General features: G+C 35.7%; 1 protein-coding gene across 1 annotated transcript in view; it reads right to left on the reverse strand.

Moving 5' to 3' along the window:
* DNAH12 (dynein axonemal heavy chain 12) overlaps nt 1–24,299 on the reverse strand; it is a 238,341-nt gene that overhangs the window by 63,750 nt on the left and 150,292 nt on the right. The window contains exons 39-49 of the mRNA XM_059939970.1: nt 23,608–23,774; nt 21,203–21,458; nt 19,175–19,474; nt 18,317–18,495; nt 14,443–14,635; nt 12,945–13,106; nt 9,268–9,462; nt 4,876–5,009; nt 3,448–3,610; nt 2,655–2,735; nt 2,142–2,318 (exon numbers count right to left, since the gene is read on the reverse strand). Of these exons, the coding sequence (XP_059795953.1) occupies nt 2,142–2,318; nt 2,655–2,735; nt 3,448–3,610; nt 4,876–5,009; nt 9,268–9,462; nt 12,945–13,106; nt 14,443–14,635; nt 18,317–18,495; nt 19,175–19,474; nt 21,203–21,458; nt 23,608–23,774 (2,007 nt within the window). The remainder of the gene's footprint in view (nt 1–2,141; nt 2,319–2,654; nt 2,736–3,447; nt 3,611–4,875; nt 5,010–9,267; nt 9,463–12,944; nt 13,107–14,442; nt 14,636–18,316; nt 18,496–19,174; nt 19,475–21,202; nt 21,459–23,607; nt 23,775–24,299) is intronic.

Genomic DNA, 24,299 nt, shown 5'->3' on the forward strand with positions numbered 1-24,299 from the left:
TAAATTTTCATTTGAAACTATAATTGTTTTTTGCTTTGCATGGTTATGAAAGAATTAACAAAAGAGAACTTAAGTACAGTAAACCAATGGTTCCCAAGTGTTTCAGAGTTCATAGGTCCTTATGAGAATATGGTGACAGCTAAGAATCTTCCAGAGAAAATATTTTTGCACACATGCACAAAATTTTTATATAGTCACATGCCAAGCCCACACATGGAATCCACATTAATAATCCTAAGTTAAATAAAGACTTAATTCTATATTTGCTTACATGTTAGCTTTACCCACCAAAAATGAAAGAAGAGGTAAGTTCCAATTCCAAACTTATTTTCTAAAAAGGTATATATTGTTATGACAGACACAATTGATTCAGTTAGTTATTATCCACTCCAGTATCCTTCTGACTTCCCTTGCAATTGCTGGAAAGCTAAAAATTTATCTTAGTTTCCCATGCAGCTAGAGTTGTGGGAGGTCATTAGGTCCTACCATCAGATCACTTGAGTGATACTAGAATTCAGAATGAATAAGTGAGGAGACTTGCAGGGCACGAGGCATCTGTTTTGCTGATATGGATTATGGTGGAGGCAATATGGCTCTGTAAGAAGGCTCTGCAGGCTTCCAGCTCAGAGGGATCATTCCTCTGGTAGATTAGTGTCTCAGTTTAGCTTTGTGAGTCATTCCTGGCAGCTCGGCCTAGAATCTATTTACTTAGCTCTTCCAAGAATTCTGTAATTTATTTATAAAATTCCCTAAAGAATCTTTGCTAACACAATAGTCAATTCTCTTCTCTGCAACTGAACCTTAACTCTTTTATATAATACAGTATTTGATACTAGGAAGGGTACAAACAACTGAAAGGGAAACCTGATACTGATAACTTGAACTGGTGGTGTTTAAAGGCATCAAGAATCCTGTGAGTATCAGAGGATGCAGTACTGAAAGTCCATGGTACACAGTGATAAAAGTTACCTAAATTCATGCTCATGGTCGTCTAGAATGGAGTGTCTATTAAAAACAAACTTTGTCAAAATGATTGGCTCCTGTGATAAACATCTAAGGAGAGAATGAAGAAAGACTACTGGGTAGAATGTGGCTTTTAAATGTGACAGAGAGCAGACATGAAGAAAATAATAAGCTCAGAATTTCAATATTAAAATTCTGGTTAAATTCCTGGTTCACAGCACAGTGACAGTTTCTAAATATAAATGCCCTAACACAATCTTAAGTCTTACAACTACAAGTCTGATATAACTGAAAATCAGATATAGAGTTTGATCCTGAAAGATGCTGAATTACTGATAGGTTGAGCTCACCATCTTGTCAGGTAGCTTATGTGAAAGTTGTAGCGGTCCCTAAACTTTCTGGCACCAGGGACCGGTTTCGTGGAAGACAATTTTTGCACGGATGGGGGTTGGAGGGTGGCCGGGGGATGGTTCAGGCGATACTGCAAGCCATGGTTCAGGCGGTAATGCGAGTGATGCAGAGCGGCAGATGAAGCTTCGCTTGCCCGCCGCTCACCTCCGGCTGTGCGGCCACATTCCTAACAGGCTGCGAACCAGTAGCGGTCTGCGGCCTGGGGGTTGGGGACCCCTGAGTTAGGGCATTGATTAGGAAAAAAGGCAAAGAATGGGGTCTGAATATCCTGAACTTCCATACTACACTGGGCCTCCCTAGTCAAAAGAAGCTGGTCTCTCTGCTCTGTTTGGTGAGGTTATTCTGGTTTTGCCTAAAGACCCTGTAGAGTCATACACAACATAGTGTAATGCAGACAGGTGTGACCCATATCTATACTGGAAATGATCTTTAGGTTCTGCTGTACATGCATGTCCAGAAGGCTGCAGAAAGGTAGCTCGACATTCTATTTAACATATGCCTCCTGGTCCATGTACAGAACCACTGTGGCCTCTTGGAGATTATTCCATTCCCACTGGAATATCCTGAATGAAAATTATAAATAATATATGAAAAGCAAAAATATAAGATAACAGTATAGCAAAAAGGAATTGTTAAGAGTCAAGTTTCATTTGACTGGACAAAAACAATATAATACCACCCACTGAAAGTGAACTACACCGAATTAACCAAGTATCTGTATGCAGTTTTACTTTGTTGATGAAACACAAGCTAATTCAAACCCTTGCCTTTAGTGTATCCAGTGCAGACAGAGCTGCTTCCAAAGCTGGAATCGCCTCAGCTAGATCACTTTCACACTCATTTTTAAGAGCTTGGGCTTCTTCAGCCTTTCCACTGGCTATTTCTTCATCAAATTTCACAAACTTTCTTTTTGCTTCCACTTGTGCAGATTCTATCTCAATAATCTAAAGAAAAGAAAGAAAAAAATAAAGACATTTCCTTAAACATCCTAATGCTTTCTCTATCCTAGAGAGAAAAGAATATTTGAAGATTAGGGAAACTGACATATCATTTTGAAGGATAAAATAAGGAGAAATGTAAATACACGTGACCTAATTTGGTAATGGGCTCCCCATCTCTCTTCAAAAACAACAGAAACCACATGGAACCCAATGAGTCAACTGAAAAGGGTATCATCCCTAAGATCTAGTGGCAAAATAATTAAGGCTTATTTTCAAGGCTGATTTTACATATTTCAATTGTCCTCTGACATCAGTTTTTAAAAATTCAGGATACTTTACCTGCATCATATGTGCATTTTCAATTTTAGCTTCCTCCAATTTGGGCTGTAACTGAACAAGCTCTATTTTCATTTCACCAACCTAAGTAGACAATTTGTCATTAGTTTTCATAACTATAATAGCTACGGAAGCCAAACAGATAAAACTGAAACTTAAATGTATCATAAGGTATTGGGGACAGAAAACCTTAACTTCTTTTTTTTCCAGTTCTTTACGTGATAAACAAAACCATGAGAGTGTGGCCAGTTTTCTTCACAAAAGACTTTATCTTCCTTGAGTATGACAGGGCAGTGGAAGAATGCAGTTGTTGTGGAAGAAAATCAGATAGAAAAAAGGTGGCAGCTCGGGCTATCCCTATTATACTATGTGCCTGGTATACAGTGCATCCAGACCACCCCAACACTCTGTTGCTTATGTTGAAATAATGCTAATAAGTATTACTAGCACTTGACTCATTTAAAAAAAAACCAATCTTATATTTAACCAGCTATTACAATAAAAAGTCAACCCTGACATTATATTCTCTCCAAATGCCAAAAAATTAAGAATAAAACTGGGTATATTTGAGTCTGTGTGGTCTGGGAAACTCAGTGAACTTCTGTAAAATTCACTTTACTCATCTGTAAAATGAGGATCATAAAAGTGTCTACCTCATGGAGTTGTTATGAGGAATAATTGAAGGAATGCACATGAAGCACATAACACAGCACCTGGCACATAATATATTCTCAATAAATTATAGCTCTTCTATTTCCCATTATGTATTACCATTTGAGCAGCTCCTCAAATTTACCTGAGACTCAGCAAAAGCTAATTTGTCAAGTCCATTCACATATCGCTGTTTTGCTTCCATTACAGCTTGTTGTCTCTTAGTCAAAAGCTGTCGAAATGAGGCAATAAGTTCAAGGTAAGAAGTAGCAGTAACATAGTTATGTCGTCCTAACGCGTGCAAGAACCTAAAAGAGAGGCAGATAGCATATCTTACTATAAGTAATGGGTTTTACAAAGTAAGAAGTAAATTCGACATAGCATTAACAACAAACATTTAAGAATAAAGGTTAATTTTATTCAGAAGCTGCTGAGTACTTGAAGTTTACAAAATCCTAGAATTTTACACAGAACCATATCCTAATTTCTTGTCTACAAAATATCAAATAGCAATGGTGTAGTTAAAAAGCACAAATCAACAAAGATATGTCTCAAAAGAGAACTATAGCAAGAAAGATATAGATAGGTCTTTTTACATGTTTCATATGCCAGGAGGATCTAAGAGACCCAAGATACTGTACACAAGTATAGTAGGAAAGGGGACTGCAGGTAGCATAGCAAGAATGAGTCATCATTCCTTGCACACATGTCACATGTTGGTTGAATGGGGTTTGGCCAGAAATATAAGACTACTACCCATACACATAAAAACAATGGATACAATGATGTTTCACAGCAAGTATGTAGACTAGAGCCCACTGATTGGTTTTAACTGTCCAAGCCAAACATGTTAGCTGGCTGTAAAACTCTGGCAATATACTATGAGCACCTTTGAAATGAGGATCTCAGAGATGAACAGAGGTAAAACTTATACTTTTAAGGCATCCACAGCCCACCAACCATCTCCCTCCTTGTCTGAGAACTTCCAACCAGTGCCCCAAGAGCAATGCTTGTTCTGTGAAACCTGCCAGCATAACCACAGCAGATCAGAGCAGGGTTGGGCACTGGACACAAACAAGGCTAATCATATTTTGGAATAAATTTGGAATAGAGAGCTGGAAACAGCCAATCAGTCTCTGCTACAGCTGGAATTGCAAGAAGTAAAATTGAGAATCTAGAGGCAGACAGCTAGCTTCCTCCATATATACTGGTAAGTAAAAAATTCAGTCTGTTAAGAGAAAGAAGAAAGCAGATGCCCCAAGAGAAACAGGGATGAGAAACAGAGAAAAAGCATTTCTGAGTTTGTGGTGGCTTTTTAACTCCTGCTTCCAGTCACTTCTAAGATCCAACTGTATTCTTTCCCTTAAACTTTGTAAGGTACCACTGTATCTTTGTAATAAATTCCTCTCTTTGTGAAACCTAGATCAAGTAGCTTTCTATTACTTACAAGTCTTAACTAATTAAATGATTGGAGAGACTTAGAAGACATAGAAATCCTATTAAAATTTGGGGCTTTCACAAAAAAAGATGCTTTAAAATACAAGGCATTATTGTAAAATTTATTAATATTAACCTTTCTGAAAGACGCATAATGGAAGTGTGAAAGTGTTTGCAGATTGGAACTATCTCTCGTCGTTCAACCTCAGTAAGCTCCAGTGTTTCTAAGAATTTCACAGCTACAAGTTCAAGAGCGTCTTCGGGCCATGGCTAAAAATAAGAAAAAGAAAAGCAAATAAAAGTTAAGATGATTAGTCACACTTCAGTTATATAAATTGTCTTCCTGTGCGAGAAGAATTTGGGGTTGAGAAAATTAAAACCTTAATAGGGAAAATAGAATTAGGGGGACTAAGGTCACAATAAATCTATGAAAGATCTAATAAATATTTTATACAGTAAAATTAAAGATAACGCAATATAAAGGAAAGGTAGATAATAATTTACGTATCAAAGATATACTACACTGCTTCCCTAACTCTTCCACTTGGACATCTAGTAGGCACCCCAAATTTAGTAGGACAACGGCACAGGCTGCTTAGTTGCTCTCCTAATACCTATCAGCACCCTTTCCTTAGGACTCCAATTTTATTCTAGATAGCAATATGCCCAGTTATAATACAACATTTCCTAGACTCCTTAGCAATTCAGAGTAAATAATGACATATAAGCAAGCTCTCTAGAGAATTACATAGAGCTGGCATGGGTCCTTTTTGCCCTACTTTCCATTATTCTACTTTGTTCCCGGAGCACAGATGTGAAAGTTGGAGATCTAGCAGCCACATTAGACCATATGATGACTCTGAAGATGGAAACCACATGCTAAGGATAGTAAAGAAGAACATGGGATTCTGATGACTTTGTTAAGTCACAAAAGTCCCAGTCTGCTTACCTTCAATTTTTTTTTTTCTATATGAGAGAGGAAAAGAAAAAAAAAACCTATGTGTTTAGTTTGGGTTTCTGTTACTAGCAGCCCATCATAACTCCTACCTGTTATAACATCCAAAGTTGAACATTTGATTTTCTTCCCCACAAATTCACTTTTCTTCCAGTATTCCCCATCTCAGTGAAATGGTTCCTTTGCTTTTCCTAGAATATACCAAGTGTGCTTCTGCCTCTGGGCCATTGGATTTGCTTTCCCTCTGACTAGAACCCTCCCCACCTAGACCTCCACGTGGTTCACTCTTTCACATCTCTGTGCAAATGCCAATTTACCAGGAAGTTCTTCCCAAAGCACTCTTTCTAAAACAGCATTCCTTCCCTTATTACTCTTTCCCTTATCCTGAATATTTTCTTAGCACTTACCAATGTCTGACATATATATTTATTTGTTTTTGTCTGTCTCCCCGACTCACCACTAAAATGTGAAGTCCGCGAAAGCAAGGACTTCTTCCTCACTGATGGTATCTTCATTGCCCAAAACAGCTCTTGTCAATAAATACTTGAAATATTTATTCAATGAAATAATTTATGTTAAATGAGTAATTAATCTCCACTTTCTCATTAGAGTATTTTCCAAACTTCATTTCATTTAGATTCAACAAGATGCTTATAATTTTTTTCTTTATAGTAGACAATATGCTTTTTAAGATCAATTTTTTCAGTGTCTGGCCCTCTATCCTGGTAAAAGTCAAACTTTTTTGATCAAGCACCCTATTAGTAAAAAAAAGTTTTAAGCACACACTACCAGTGTACACATACTTATTAACAGATTATATTCATATGGTATTACTGTACTAATATATATATTTTTAAACCTCAAAAGGGGCATCTAAAGAATATTAAGATAAATGAATTTTTGTAAAATGCCAAAATAAGTGTCATATGACACTTTTCCGATCATGTAACTCTTTTATACTGAAAAAGCTTCTCCCAAAAGCTCCCTGGCAGACTTTAAATCCAGATCCATTGGCAAGCAACGGGTCATGAACAGGCTCATGTGTAAAATGGTCAACAATAAGAGGAGTGAGAGCACCAATGCTGACTTAGACAAACCAGGAATGAATCCCTATTATACATGGCTACATGGAGAGTGATTTCCCAAACAAAATCAGAATTCTGTCAGCAAAGATGGAGTGGGTAGAAAATGGCTGTTGATAGGTAACCACGCTATCATAAGCTAATATTGCAAGTCACGACATACCCTGGGGATAAGCTTTATTATTTAAACACTTGATATAAATCCATATTCCAAATAGCCTTCTTAAATTTGTTTTTACAAATGTCTTACCGGATCTTGTTAAGTAGTCATTGTTTTTGCCTTATAATGTAGCTGACACAGAGCTTGGGCTAGCTCCTACTAGTTTATGACATTCTCTTACTGTCCACTTACAACTGCATTATGTAGCTTCAATTTTTAGTTCATTGCAGGAATCCCTCAGGGTACCTTGCATACCATCTATGACACGTGGCCATTTGACATACAAACTGAGTAAGGGTGTCAATGTTAATCCATATGAAATATTTCATACAAAAGCGAATATTCCAGTAAATCCTTCCCTTATCCTCTGAGTTGTTTTGGCACCTCTGGTGAGAGTACACCCTACTTTGGAGAACAGATATCTTTCCAAAAAGCCAATGACTTCCTGACTATGTGACACAGTGGTTTACACTCACTTTCTGAGTTTAAAAGAGCCAGGCCCCAAACAATGCCATCAGCGCCCCTGACACAGGTTCTATAGCCCCACTGTTCCACTATAAAATCTCTGTTCCTCTCTGTTATCCACTTAATCTCCCTTATCTATTTGCAACTCCTAGTTCCACCTTTTTAAAAATTTCCCCCAACAAGTATGAATCACATATAACAGAACAGAAAGTCTCATGGTTATAAAAAACATATCCAGAAGTAGTAGAATTGTATTTATAAGATTTCACAAAAGAAAAACTTATGGTTGGACATGCTTTGTTCATTTGTTTGTTTGGTTTTGGTTTGGGGCTACTTAATGGAAGCAATATTAAGATATAGTTTGCATAAAGCGAAACACAGCTTTTATTGTTGTATAAACACTAAAACATCCACTAGCTGAAACATATTGCAATCCTCAAAAGGGCAGAATTAGTTTTTCAAACATGCAATTGATAAATAGGCAAAAGAGAATAAAACAAATCAGTATCAGAAATTTATCTTTTAAAGAAATTATCCAGGGTCGATCTATAGTCCACATTCTGTTAGGCATAAAACAAATAAATAGAAGGCACCATGAGCTACCCTTCTCAAGAGCATAAATACTTAATGGTTTTACACAGGCAGTGACGATTTGCCTTGTTTAAATGAGGTGATGGCCTGCATCATTTGCTGCTGGCATGACTGAAATTGCCACCAAGTTGGTCTTCCTGTTTCTTGTTTTGCCCCACTCCAAATCATCCACCATATAGCCTCCAAGTGTTTTGGGTTATTCCTAAAATATAGATTAGCTAAATATATGTTAATGCCCCCACAATGTCTTTGGGATAAAACCAAATTCCTAGGCACATTTACAAATTCCTTTATAGCCTGGCACCCACTTAAAGCTCCAACTTAACTTCTGCTGCCCTCATTGCCAGTCAGCCATACCAAACTATTTGCCCAAATGAGCCATGCTCTACCCACTGTTCCACCTTTGCACGTACTAACCTCTTGTGATAGTTAATTTTATGTGTCAACTTGCTACGGGCCAAAGGGTGCCCATATATTTGGTCAAACATTATTCTGGGTGTTTCTGTGAGGTGCATTTTTGGATGGGTTCAATATTTAAATGAACAGACTGAGTAAAGCAGGCTGCTCTCCCTAATGTGAGTGACCCTCATCCAATCAGTTGAAGGCCTGAATAGAACAAAAAGGCTGACCCTCCCTCAGATAAGGGGGACTTCCTCCTGCCTGATGGCCTTCAAGCGGGAACATCAGTTTTTTCCTCTCTTTGGACTCAGATGGAAATATCATTTCTTCCTAGGTCTCAAGCTTGCTGACCTTCAGACTGGAACTACACCGTCAGCTCTTGTGGGTCTCCAGCTTGCCAGCTGCAAATCTTGGAACATGTCAGCCTCTATAATCATGTGAGCCAATTCCTTATAGTAAATATATGTACAGAGAGATAAAGATCTCTCTCTATATATATCTTTACACATATATGTGTGTGTATATATATATGTATATACAAAACACATTCTGCTGGTTCCTTATACACCCCCTCCTCTATGTAACGAATTTATTTTCATATTTCAGAGAGTCACTGTCTTAATAAGTACACCTTTCCCACACCAAGACTATGGCTCTTTTATATAATTGTTGACTGCTCACTTGCTGACTGCCTTTTTTGTCTTCCAGTCTAGAGTGTGAGCTCCTTTTAGGGATCATGTAGTCTTACCAGTCCCTGGTGCTGCCATTAGAGTAAGTGATCAAGAAACACTTGATGAATGTAAATTAATAGAGGTTGAGTAAGATTTCAGCAAAATTCTAAAAGATTTAGTTGTCCTTCCCCCCCAAATTACAAACCTGAAACCAGTCAATGGTACAGCAATTGATGAGGGATGGGAACTGCCTCAAGCAATTTCGAAAGGCATCTCCAATGGGACTAAAGGCCACTACAACATGAAGATTATCTTTGCAGCGATTCACAAAGAAAGCAAACAGGGCTAAGGGGCTGAATTCATCGTGTTTATTGCCAGCCTGAGCCACAGGACGAACACCCTAGGGAATACCAGAAAAAACCTCATAAATAAAAACAGGTATGCTGATAATAAGATTAGTAGATATTGGAATATTAAGAATTTTTATTATTCCCCTTATAAATATCTTTAAATTTTTGTTTTTATATCAAAATAATGGTTTTGTTATAGCTTGCACTTAGAAGACTACTTTCAATTCTGTAATTCTATAATTTAAAAACAAATATCTGCCAAAAATTTAACTTATAAAAATACAAAAGTTCACCAAGATATATGTGTGGGACTATAATTCAACATTGTTTTTAGGAGGAAAAAATATAAACAACTAAAGTGTCCAGTTAAAAACATTATAGGGACTTCCCTGGTGGTCCAGTGGTTAAGACTCCGCGCTCCCAATGCAGGGGGCCCGGGTTCAATCCCTGGTCAGGGAACTAGAGCCTGCATGCCACAACTAAGATCCTGCGTGCCGCAACTAAGACCCGGTGCAGCCAAATAAATAAATAAATATTTAAAAAATAATAAAAAATAAAAACATTATTAAACATCCATATATTGTAATTTTATACAACTGTTAAAAATAATGAGATGCATCAACATGTGCTATGGCAAGATCAGCAAGATAAAATAAATGCAAGAACAAACTGTGCAATAGTATGTATAATACGATCCTTTTCGTCAAATTAAAAAATATATAGGTGCATATGTGTGAGCACGTACACACTTTTTTATGGAAGCAATCACAAAGAACAATTAATAGTGGTTACTTTGGGTGAGAGGGACTTAAGGGAGAGTGAGAGAGAGGTCTTCATATTTTATCTTGGACATTCTTCTTGGTTTATATCATTTTTTTTCCATTTTGGACGTTCTTATGTTGTTTGAATTATCTAATTTTATTCTTACAATATTTGTATTTTTTGAAACGTAAATAGAGTTGTTTGGTAATGAGATTATAGGTCACTTTTAATTTTCTTCCCTTGTATATCTCTATATGAGAAAGGCATCTTACATGTAGTTAGGCATAATGACTCTAGAACCAGACTTCTTGAATTCAAGTCCCCGCTTGCAGCTGATTACCTATGTGACCTGAAGGCAAGTTACTTAACCTCTCTGTACCTTAGTTTCCTCATCTGTAAAATGGGGAAAAGAGTACCTACATCAAAGGATTGTTGAGGAATCAAAAAGCCATTACATGTGAATACTTAAAATAGTTCTTTCCACATAGGTAAGTACCTTTCAGCTTTTTATATCCTACCTTTCTCTTTGTTCAAAGCAGAAAAGGTTTCATAGTCAATAAATTATCTTATAAATAGATTTAAAATTTTTTCAATAGCAAATTTAGGGAGTGGTCACAATGATCATATAATTTCCAATGTTATAACAATGAATTTATTTCTAAAAGAATTCTCTATTATAGATATATGATAGCTATATCTATGGGAAACGGTAAGTCAACTCTGTATATTCATTCTGACAGTAATTCTCAAATTACGACTATTATGATCAGTGTCAATCTATGAAATTACGTTCAGGTGGTCTACCTGCATTAACTCTGAGTTAACAGGGGGACATTCAGATAGAGAAAGGTAATACATGGTTGTAACTGTAGAACAAGAGTTCACAAAAGGGCCAGGATGGTGATATAAATATAGGGGTTATTTACACAGAAATATTGGTTAATGCTTCTAGAGTAGAAGTAGGGAGTAATACACACACACACACACACACACACACACACACACACACACACTTTGGGAGCACAACTGATTCTGGGGAGCAAGAAAAAGACTAGTTACTGAAGGAATAATTAGGGAGATAGGAAACAAACTGAGTGAAATTTCATAGCAGTCAAGAGAAAGCAGAGTTTAAAAGAAGGAATGATGAATTATTTCAAAGATGAATCAGAATTTTAAAAGGGAACTGAGAAAATATCACTAAATGTGGTAAATAAGTCACTGCTACACTGAGAAAAATATTGCAATAATTTAATTCTGCAAGGAGTGCAAATGGAACAGTGGAAACGGTAGTCAGGAAATAGAGGTTTCTAGAACTCAGAGGTTCTGAGTCTAGAATGCTGATGTTGATGCCAGAGAGATGTGCTGAGTCTATAAGAGGTGCCCTCTAGGCAGTGCCAGGGCCAAGCTACAGAGGTCAGTTATAGGAAGTGAGGTTTAGAGTAAAATGTTTGCCAGATGGATGAAATAAGCAAAGTGGTCTTCAAAGTGGGATGCAGGGTATGTAAAGAAATTAATATAACTTCTTTTACATTACCTTTTATATTTTTAAAAATTAGTATAAAGCAAGCAAAAACAGGAATGCATTTTGGTACCCCTGAGTTCTGACCATGACTATTTCCTTGTGGAAAAACTGGTATGGTGTTCCTAGGTTGGAATATGAAGGAAAGAAGTTCTTAAGGCTACTATTGGGTCATACCATAAAATAGTGAAGCAATGGAAAAGCTTTGTAGCAAAATGATGAGAAGAAAAGACAAACAATAGCTACAGTGAGCAGAAAAACCTTGCAAAGCTTAGAAAATCCCACTCCCCAAGGTGCCCTATTCCTTGGGTAGGAGTGTGAGGGATGAATTTATCCTATAAATTAGGAGAATTACGATTCTTCAGCAGCCTTAGCCACAACCTGGATGCTACTTGGGATTTTTTTTCCTTTCTCCTTCCCCACGCCAGGCCATGAACTGGTAATGTATCAGATTTACTGAGGGCTTTCTAAGTGCCTGACATTCCATAAGTGCCTTACATTCTATAAGTGCCTTATTTCACTTGATCCTCAGAACTCACAACAACTCTATGTAGGAGGAACTATTTTGTGTATATAACAGTTTCATTCCATAGACAAGAAAAGCAGAGTGCTTGAACAACCAGGGTGAAACCATTTTACTCCAGATGTTATCACTAGAGGCTGGAATGAAGCATCCTGGTGTGAGTGATAAAATCTGTGAGTAAAAGTAGTTATGGTACATGAAAGGGGAAATTACTAGCTTAAATCTTGTATGGGAAGATCTTAGAAATGGGGGTCAAAGGTCAGGACATCTGAAGTAGTGGGTGCTTCAAAAATGTATTTTTTTGTCAATTAAATCACAAAGCATGACTCTCAGATATATCAGAATTAATACAAGTAGTTTTGTTAAAATTTGAAAATTTTACTAACCAGTGGTAAACCATAAAAGCTAATCAAGTAGTGTTTTAAAGCTATATTTTCTCATATCACTGTAACCCTAAGATATGATTTTAAATCTCTAATCACTCATAAAACATGTTAAATAAGATCAAATGGATGAAACACACTGTCATCATTATGGAAAAAATGAATTAAAATAATTAAAATTCTGTCTCATAACTATCGAAGCTATCTAAAATTCACCAAAAAAGTATCAAAATAATATACATTAAGTTTTCAATTACCAAAATCCTCTGCACAAGATATATTTATCATGAAGAGCAGAAAAGCTTCAAGACATGTTGGGAGCAGCACTCCCTAAAAAGCATTTACCTCCATCACTTCTTGTTTTTCATCTGCTGCAAAAATATTAGGTACTTCTCCAGTATTGAGCACACTGTCGATATCCTCTAGAAAAGCTTCCTCTTTAATCTGAGTGTCCGTGATCAGAAAGACTGTCTTCTGGCCCCTCATGCCCACTTTCCTTAATAGAACCTTAAAATAAAAATGTACTTATAACCAGAATCTGGTGGAAATCTGTTGGTTTTGCTTTCCTTTCTTTTGATAACATCTCAAATTTAGAGTAGTACCTCTTCCATTTTGGCGGGGCTGTCAATCTGGGCCTCCATTTCTCCCACCCTTTTGGTGGGAGACTCCAACTGGCCAGTTTGCCAACCCCTTAGACATAGTCATTGATTCAGAGTCTTACTTCAGGGACTGAGATGGATTTCAAAACAGAAAGAATCTCTGTCCATCTAAGATCAAAGATATAAAGACCAGTTCTCTACACTAACTTTTAGGATGTAGAATTTTAGTATGTCAGGGTCAGAGAAAGTTTAAAAAGTCCAGTAATGTCTCTCTTATTTTTTTCCACTTTAGATCATCTCTCTTCTGGGGCCTGCAGAGCCCTAGGCACATGAAGATGAAGCCCCAAGTATGCACTCCACTATTCTATTTGTTACTGGAACAGAAACACAGCTCCAAAGAAACTATTAAGATTTGACAACATTAATGACATCATCATCATCATTGAGGTTCATATTTAAGTCTACTGGAAAACATACATTTACCTGAAATAAGGCCTCTCTGAACTAGAATAAGGTAAAATCAGCAGCAGCTATGGTAACAGCAGTGGATAAGACTTAAGTCATAAATCCTGCTCTGCTGTGCATACCTTCTCTCAACTTCTGTTTCCTCATCAGTAAAACACAGAGACAACCATACCTGCTGCATTGAACTGTCATACCTATAGAATGACAGCATGTATATAAAGCACTTAAAACAGTGCTCAGCACACACAGTAACTGCTCTAGGGATAATATTATTATCATCATCACCAGTGTATTTAGCACACAGCTATACAGGTTGGCTCTCTCTTTACAGATAAAATAATGCATTGTAACACATATATGTAGAATCTAAAAAAAAAATGGTTCTGAAGAACCTAGGGGCAGGACAGGAATAAAGACGCAGACGTAGAGAATGGACTTGAGGACACAGGGCGGGGGAAGGGTAAGCTGGGATGAAGTGAGAGAGTGGCATGGACATATATACATTACCAAATGTAAAATAGATAGCTAGTGGGAAGCAGCCACATAACACAGGGAGATCAGCTTGGAGCTTTGTGTCCACCTAGAGGGGTGGGATAGGGAGGGTGGGAGGGAGGCTAAAGAAGGAGGGGATATGGGGATATATGTATATGTATAGCTGATTCACTTTGTTATACAAAGGAAACTAATACACCACTGTAAAGCAATTATACTCCAATAAAGATGTTAAAAAAATAATGCATTGATATTATTTTAGACACTAGATTTGCTCACAATTTTACCTTCAGGTCCTCTCTCCATTCATTCATACCATAGCTCTTAGAAATTTCTGGTTGGAAAATTTGCATTTTTGCCATGGATGTAGCCAGACGAGTTAAAGATTGACGACCACTTCCTCCAAGTCCAACAAGCAAAGCATTTCCACCAGACTGCTTTAGAATTCGACATATTCGTGATAAATGTTCCAATACATACCTATGAAATATCGATATTATTATACTTGAAAGTATGAATATAAATGTATATTTACACATAACTATCATTTTGCTTTCCTAGAAGAATGGACCTTGCTGCCCCATATATTACTATCCCAATTTTAAAGAGGTAATCATCAAAGAGCATGATTTTTCAAATGCAGTTGCAATTGGATCATTTGATGTAAAGGAAAACTACTTGAGGTACAAATTCAGGAAATGTACTATACAAATTATAAAAATAAAATGAAATTGTAGTCATTTATACTGGGAGTATATTATTGCTTTTATTAAAAACATTTCTTTGGGAATTCCCTGGTGGTCCAGTGGTTAGGACTCTGGGCTTTCACTGCCAAGGGCCCAGGTTCGATCCCTGGTTCGGGAAATAAGATCCCACAAGCCACAGAGCTCGGCCAATAACAAAACAAAACAAAACAAAAAAATCCCAAATTAATTCAATCTTTTAATACTAGGATTTCTATGAGAGAAATAGAAAATCAGTTATATACAAAACAGTAAATTCAGGAAACGTAGCCTCACTAGTAATTAGGGGAATTAAAACTAAAGTCACAAAGTAGGCATAGAGGGAACTTACCTCAACATAATAAAGGCCATATATGACAAACCCACAGCCAACATCGTTCTCAATGGTGAAAAACTGAAACCATTTCCACTAAGATCAGGAACAAGACAAGGTTGCCCACTCTCACAACTCTTACTCAACATAGTTTTGGAAGTTTTAGCCACAGCAATCAGAGAAAAAAAGATATAAAAGGAATCCAAATCGGAAAAGAAGAAGTAAAGCTGTCACTGTTTGCAGATGACATGATACTATACATAGAGAATCCTAAAGGTGCTACCAGAAAACTACTAGAGCTAATGAATGAATTTGGTAAAGTAGCAGGATACAAAATTAATGCACAGAAATCTCTTGCATTCCTATACACTAATGATGAAAAATCTGAAAGTGAAATTAAGAAAACACTCCCATTTACCATTGCAACAAAAAGAATAAAATACCTAGGAATAAACCTACCTAAGGAGAAAAAAGACCTGTATGCAGAAAATTATAAGATACTGATGAAAGAAATTAAAGATGATACAAATAGATGGAGAGATATACCATGTTCTTGGATTGGAAGAATCAACACTGCGAAAATGACTATACTACCCAAAGCAATCTACAGATTCAGTGCAATCCCTATCAAACTACCACTGGCATTTTTCACAGAACTAGAACAAAAAATTTCACAATTTGTATGGAAACACAAAAGACCCCGAATAGCCAAAGCAATCTTGAGAAAGAAAAACGGAGCTGGAGGAATCAGGTTCCTGGACTTCAGACTATATTACAAAGCTACAGTAATCAAGACAGTATGGTACTGGCACAAAAACAGAAATATAGATCAATGGAACAGGATAGAAAGCCCAGAGATAAACCCACGCACAGATGGGCACCTAATTTACGACAAAGGAGGCAAGAACATACAATGGAGAAAAGACAGCCTCTTCGATAAGTGGTGCTGGGAAAACTGGACAGGTACATGTAAAAGAATGAAATTAGAACACTCCCTAACACCATACACAAAAATAAACTCAAAATGGATTAAAGACCTAAATGTAAGGCCAGACACTGTCAAACTCTTAGAGGAAAACATAGGCAGAACACTCTATGACATAAATCACAGAAAGATCCTTTTGACCCACCTCCTAGAGAAATGGAAATAAAAACAAAAATAAACAAATGGGACCTAATGAAACTTAAAAGCTTTTGCACAGCAAAGGAAACCATAAACGAAATGAAAAGACAACCCTCAGAATGGGAGAAAATATTTGCAAATGAAGCAACTGACAAAGGATTAATCTCCAAAATTTACAAGCAGCTCATGCAGCTCAATATAAAAAAAACAAACAACCCAATCCAAAAATGGGCAGAAGAACTAAATAGACATTTCTCCAAAGAAGATATACAGATTGCCAACAAACACATGAAAGAATGCTCAACATCACTAATCATTATAGAAATGCAAATCAAAACTACAAGGAGATATCATCTCACACCGGTCAGAATGGCCATCATCAAAAAATCTACAAACAATAAATGCTGGAAAGGGTGTGGAGAAAAAGGAACCCTCTTGCATTGTTGGTGGGAATGTAAATTGATACAGCCACTATGGAGAACAGTATGGAGGTTCCTTAAAAAACTAAAAATAGAACTACCATATGACCCAGCAATCCCACTACTGGGCATATACCCTGAGAAAACCATAATTCAAGAAGAGTCATGTACCACAACGTTCATTGCAGCTCTATTTACAATAGCCAGGATATAGAAGCAACCTAAGTGTCCATCGACAGATGAATGGATAAAGAAGATGTGGCACATATATACAATGGAATATTACTCAGCCATAAAAAGAAACGAAATTGAGTTATTTGTAGTGAGGTGGATGGACCTAGAGTCTGTCATACAGAGTGAAGTAAGTCAGAAAGAGAAAAACAAATACCGTATGCTAACACATATACATGGAATCTAAAAAACAAAAAAAAAAATGGTCATGAAGAACCTAGGGGCAAGACGGGAATAAAGACGCAGACCTACTAGAGAATGGACTTGAGGATATGGGGAGGGGGAAGGGTAAGATGGGACAAAGTGAGAGAGTGGCATGGACATATATACACTGCCAAATGTAAAATAGATAGCTAGTGGGAAGCAGCCACATAGCACAGGGAGATCAGCTCCGTGCTTTGTGATCACCTAGAGGGGTGGGATAGGGAGGGTGGGAGGGAGGGAGACGCAAGAGGGAAGAGATACGGGGATATAAACTAATCCACTTTGTTATAAAGCAGAAACTAACACACCATTGTAAAGCAGTTATACTCCAATAAAGATGTTAAAAAAAAAACAAAACAAACTAAGGTCACAGTCAGATACCATTCCACTCTCCTTTGACTGACAAAACTTACCAAGTCTGGCAATCCTAAGTGTTGTGAAGGGTGAGAAACAATGGAAGCTCTTAAAAACAATAATTATTTTTGAAGATACTTTGGCAAAACTTAGTAAAGTAGAAGATGCTTACATACCATGACACAATAATTCCATTTCTAAGAATATAGCCTAGAGAAGTTCTTACACATGTAACTAAGGAGACATGAATGTTCAAATCTTTTTTTTAATTACATAAACTAGAAATTACCTAGAAGTCTATCTCAGAAGAATGACTACGTTCTGTTAAAATTATACAATGCAGTGCAATACAGTAGTAAAAATTCATGTTTTGTGAATTTCACAAACAATCTAGAATAAACCAACTTGCAGAGGAATGTGCACAGTATGAGACATGCAAAATAAGATTGCATATATGTTTAGGAACCCACACGTGTAGTAAAAGGCCAAAGAAACAAATGAGTTTCTTTTTACCCCTGTAAGGTACAATAGGGATGCAGTGAGGGAGGGCTGGCTACACAAGGGACTTCAAATAAATTGCTAGTATTTTATGCCCTTTTTTTTTTAATCAAAGTATATTTGATTTACAATACTGTGTTTAGTATTTTATGTCTCAAGCTGGGTGATGGGTACAAGATTGTTCATCATATTTTTATATCTTTTTGTACATTTTAAATATTTCACAATAAAATTTTATAAACAGTAATTTTAACCATCAATACCAAAAATAGGTACCTAAAAATGACAAGATTCATTCTTGTTTTGTGAGTTTGATTATACTCATCTAAGCATTGTTCCACGATGTCACTAAAATCATGAATATTTGGAATTTCAATATAAACTCTGTCATCTCCTTCAAGGTCAGGATTCATATAGTCACCAAACATGAGATTTCTTAAGTCCTCTTCAGTTACCTATAAAATGGAAATCAACAAATTGTATTAAAACTTAAAATTTTTTCTAAAATAATTTTAAAACAAAAATTTTTCTGAAATAAATTTAAGAAAATTTTAAATTTTTTTCTAAAATAAATTTAAGAAAACGTTACACAAAATTTTGTTTTATCTATGTTATGGGATGATTATCAATTAGATAATTCTTTTAAATATTAGGATAGTAAATAATATACTTGTAAAATTAACACCTGAAATTATATTATATCCTTAGGAAGTTAAAAAAAAACCAGTTTTTTCTATCATATAAGTTTTTTGCCCCCAGGGGCAGGAAAAGTCATTCTGAGCATCCCATTTTGTGAGTCATTACTAAGGGATGGTTACCATGTTAAGCACCTTATATCTATTGTATCATTCAATCTCTATCATATAACTTCTATGTTATACACATAATTCCTCTGAAAGCAGATCTTCTCAAAATAAATACCTATCTATGAGGAAAGTTAAAAGAATATGATCATTAAGAAATAATAGTTTTTTATAAAGCAGAAACTAACACACCACTGTAAAGCAATTATACTCCAATAAAGATGTTTAAAAAAAAAAGTAATAGTATTCTTTCAAAGATAAGTTGATTGTAATAATTCATGCTATTGGATTGTTTTAACTTAATATATTTTTAATCACTAAATATACTCACTGGTGCATTCCCTTTCCTCAAATGTGAAAAGATACTATCAAATGATTCTTTAAAATGGTCTCTTATAACATTTTTGGTTAAAGTGAACAGCCAGAATCGGTCATTATCATTAATGAGGCGATCATAAAACACTCGGAGAACCTCATGCACAAACAGACGGATCATAGTGTGCTTGCTCTGCACGGCACCTCTTTCAATGAGCAAGCAGCCTCGGATGACACGTGAAAAATCCCGTAAGTTGAAAGTGTAATGAGATTTTGCGGGAGTGGGCAAAAGATTTTCCATGGATTGTTTATATATCTGAATATGAAAAAAGCAACAAAGCAAAAATAAAATGCTTATAATCAGCAAAGTCAATAATACAAAGCCAACAACAATGTAATATACTGTAAAAGATAGTATATTATATAAAATATTTTATTTATCCTATCAGATCATATTGACTTGGAAAATTGTATAGTACTGAGTCTAATATAGCATATATCTATTTCTTTTGGTTTATAGCACTCAACCAGGCATTACAAAGTTGAGGGAACTTAATATTATCTGATTCCATCCAAGCTCAAGAAGTGACAAAGCTTTTATTTCCCAGTAATTATGGTTGTTCCATTTAAAGGCGAATGACCTGGGATTAAATAGTTAAAAAAACTTTAGTAGAAAGTGAAATCAGATAACTCATTCTGAAGCGTTTGAAATGAAGAGGATGATGAAACAATTTTCTTTGACCACCACTGACTTCAAAACAAATCAGCGTGTTCTCTCCCTTCCCTTCTCTCTCGTTTTCTCTCTCCCCTCTCCTCCTCCTATCTTAATTGGCTATAATATCAAAATGAAGTATATTTTTACTACATGCTGAATTCACCAAATGAAGTTTAACATCCTCTTTAAGAAAAGTAAATTAAATCTTTTATAATATAGCCTGAAAAAAAATCCAAATGAAATTATTTTTTATTTATATATGTTCTCTAATTCATCTCCCCTAATCTCCACACATGGTAGGTCTACAATACATCAAAGACAGAAAAAAAAGAGGATCCTTTCTGTATACTCTTTTGCCTAACCAACTCCCCTCTCTTTCCAGGAGATGCCTGAAATATAACTACCATATTTTATAAATAGAAGAATTTTTCTGTATAAGTACAGAAATTATAATGTACTATCTCTTTGCTCATAGTTTCTCTATTTTAACAACCCAATTTTCCACCAGAACAGGGGCAGAAGAGCTTTAGAAAGATACAATGCTCTTGGAAACTGATGGAATGATTCTAGGGAGCTCTTTGCTTCTGGTTGCAGTGATGCCAAAGTGAACCCCACTGTATCGAGGCTCCAGAAAGCTTAGTTCAATGAGATTATCACTAAATTACCTTAAATACATTTTTTTCCCTTTTACCGTCAGCGATGAGGCTGGCTCTGGCCTCTGACCCGAAGCAGGTAACACCCCCTGAATAAGTTAAGGGCTGCTCTTCGGCCATATGGGCAGTCTTGTTTTCTAGTCCCACCCTTGTATTCTCTTTTTTTTTTTTTTTCACTGCTACTCCTAAGTTATGTGGTCTGGCAAAAATAATGTATTCATAAGCTTCTTAAGTTTCTTTCTTTTTTTTTTTTTGATACAACATGAAGAATGGGAGGGAAGAGAGAGAAGGGAAAATTAGTAAATAGTAGAGTAGGAACCCAACAATTAGGGAAACACCCACAATGTGGCAGATACTGGTTCTGGATGATTTCCTTATAATAACCTTGTGAAATAGGTATTATCTCCCATTTTAGTGATTAAAAAAGTAAGTTTCTGGAAGGTCAAGTTACTTGCTCAAGGTCAGATAGCTAGGAAATAGCAGTCAAGACTCAAACCCAGTTAGATTCCCCAATTTCAAAGCCTATGATCTTCCTGTTCTCAAGCCTTCCTAACAGCTTCTCTGACGCTGAAGACTAAAGTGGCTAAGGGAAAAAAGAAGTTAAAAAAAAACAAAAAGGAAGGATCAAATAAGGATATATGTAGTATTAAAACACTCTATTGCATTCTTTGCTCACCTCCATAGTCCCATTGACAATTTGGTTCCCAACTAAAAAGTACTCAGGAGGAAATTCACGAGTCCTAAGGTAGAATGCTACAATTGATGAGAAGATTCGGACCATGGTTTCATCACTAAAAGTATTAATAGTGCAGATGTTGAAATGTCTAATAAAACGGGGAGTGACTGGATTTCTTCCACCACCTGGAGGGCCCATGGCAGCAATCAGTTCGATGTCAACCAATGTGATTTTACTTGTGTCCTTAAGGTCATACCTTGAAAGCACATAAAAATTCCAAAACAATCAGTTATAAAGCCAACAAGATGGATTCAAAAGTAGATCTCCTTAGAAAATTAATCTGATTTTAGCTTCTTTAAATGGAAGAAGATTAGATAATGCTTGGAGTAAGAGAGAAGTTTTTTTTTAAGGATTCCTATAATTTTTATTTCTTCTTTTTTAAATTGAGGTATAACTGACATAACATTAGTGTCCGTGTACACCGTAATGATTTGATATTTGTCCAAATTGTAAAATGATCACCACAATAAGTCAGTTAACATTTGTCACCATACATAGTTACAAAATTTTTTTTCTTGTGATAACTTTCAAGATTCACCCTCCTAGCTACTTTCAAATATGCGATACAGTATTATTAACTATAGTCACCATGATGTACATTACAGCCCCCTGACTTGCTCATTTTATCACTGGTAATTTGTACCTTTTGACCCTCTTCACCTATTTTGCTCCCCCTATCCCTCGCCTCAGGCAACCACCAATCTGCAGAGAAAACTTGTTTTAAAGCAGCACTCTATTTCTCCTTTCAGTGACACTGATTCTGTTGCCCAGATTCTGGGTATCTAGAAGGTCCCTTCCTCTTGCTCTTGTCTTTCTTTTTTCCAGTTCTTTCCAATTTGACTCTCTGCTTTGCCTCTTCACACTCCAAATCCAGAAGCATGGATGAGAGATCAATCTTTTTTGTGGATGGTTACAGATAAATGACAATATGTCTCACTTTGCCTAGGACAATTGTTGTTTGTGCCTGTCCTGTAGTAACTATTAACACTCCCCTTTTTCTCTCAGAAATGTCCTGGTTTGAACAATAAACTATATACTTATTCTACTTACAGCTAAGTCCTGATTTCTTTTTCTCATCTCAAATCTTATCTTCAGAGCACAAAAGGATGTATAAATAGAACCTATACACAATTTTGTTATATAAAAAGAGACCCATCAGGGAATAACAAAGCTTCAAAGAAGTTTTAATCAGAAAGCGGTATACAAATGACTCGGTTTAGCTGGAACCACTCAGAGTGAAAAGCTGCTTATTTCCAACAGGTCATAAAGTCCTTTAATATTAAGTTCTTGCAAAAAAGGGGGGTGGTTATGGGAGAAATCTATACAGCCAGTTCTTAGTCTAAAAGTACCGTAGAAAGTATGAAAATATGACTTGATTTTTGGCAACAACTCTAGTAACTGTCAATAAGGAAATGGTTAAGTAAATTATAGCAAGATCCACAAAACTAAACAGTATTAAAAGGCAACAAAATGAATGTGATAGACAAATAATATAGATAGGTGAATGAGACAGACAAATAATATCGATAAATATTTAAGTGCAAATAAGTTGCAAAAACATTATATGTAATATGGGTCTTTTTTTAATAAAAATATATTTATACAGAAAAAAACCTTGCAAGAATAGGGAATACACTATTAACAGTGGTTATCTCCTGGAGGCAGGATTCCAAGGGCATGCAATAACAACAACAAAAATATAATCCCAAAATATGACTTAGCTTCACAATTAGGTTACCCTTACCTTGAGATAAAAATCATGGCATATTAGGGATTAGGAAAGTATTTTAACAGGAGGAAATGAAGAATTATTAATCCGAACTAAAAGATACAATGTCTTATTTGTTGGAAACTAACCATGTCATCATAAAATAGGGTGGGAGGAATGGAAGAGTTATCTACGAAATTGCTGTCAAAACCAAGCCATCCCAAAGATACAGTACTCCCAAATAGTTATAGATAATATAAAGAATTTTAAAATGGTAGAAACGTAGGGTGCTGGTTACGGTTAATTAGGTTGGAGACTACCCACAAATTCTCAGCGCTGGGTGATGGTAAAAGATGTAATTTGTAAATTATATTTAATAATTGAAAGTAGTAGATAAAAAGGACAAAAATTAATACATTATTGAATAAATATATCTCCAATACTGGATTATTCTTCCATGGTATAAAAAGGTATAGAAAAGTCTTCCAAAATTTTCTTTATAGGAAAATCTGAGCAACCATTTTCTTCCATAAGTAATTTGAGAAAATGTATTATTTTGATGTGAGAAATTAAAATAGAAAAAGAGAACAAGAAATAACTTCAGCATGGCTACTTAAGACTTTAATTAAATAGTTACCAATTCCCACAGTCAAAAAACTGTCGTAATAATTCAATAGGAGGTTGAGTTCCATATTTCTCCAATGCAGGCATATTCATGTCATCTATAAAAATTATGCACTTCTTTCCCATAGGTGGTCCAAAAACTCCTTTGCGTCTTTTATCCAGCCTAGCCATAATAATGTTCTAAAATATAAAAAATAAATAGTAGTATATTTAAAGCCATACTTAACACCAGAAAAAAAAAAAAGAAATTTAACAGTCTAATTATGTAAGGGAATAATGCCAAGCAACACTATGTGCGTGTTTATTCATTTATATTTATTCATTTTAGGGTTATACCAAACATCATATTCAACATCATTCAAAGAGCATATATTGAAATCCTTCTATGTGCTCAGAATTGTTACATGTTTATATGTAACCAATTGTTACACCTATTTATATATTTATATTGTATACACACATATGCACACACACACACAAAATATTTTCTATATTGGATACCCCAACATATCTATTAACTTTAACTTAATATCTAAAAGCACTAATCTAAATTTGTAGTATTTTGAAATTAGGGAATTCTACTGGCTTAAAACAACAAAAATGAGCACCATAGATCAGGAGAGAATGGACAGATATAAATTTAGGAATGGATGATAAAAATGGTGATTAGAAAAGATCTCATGCAGTACTTTCATCTTGGCACCT

Source organism: Balaenoptera ricei, chromosome 11, assembly GCF_028023285.1.
Source record: "Balaenoptera ricei isolate mBalRic1 chromosome 11, mBalRic1.hap2, whole genome shotgun sequence".
NCBI lineage: Eukaryota > Metazoa > Chordata > Mammalia > Artiodactyla > Balaenopteridae > Balaenoptera > Balaenoptera ricei.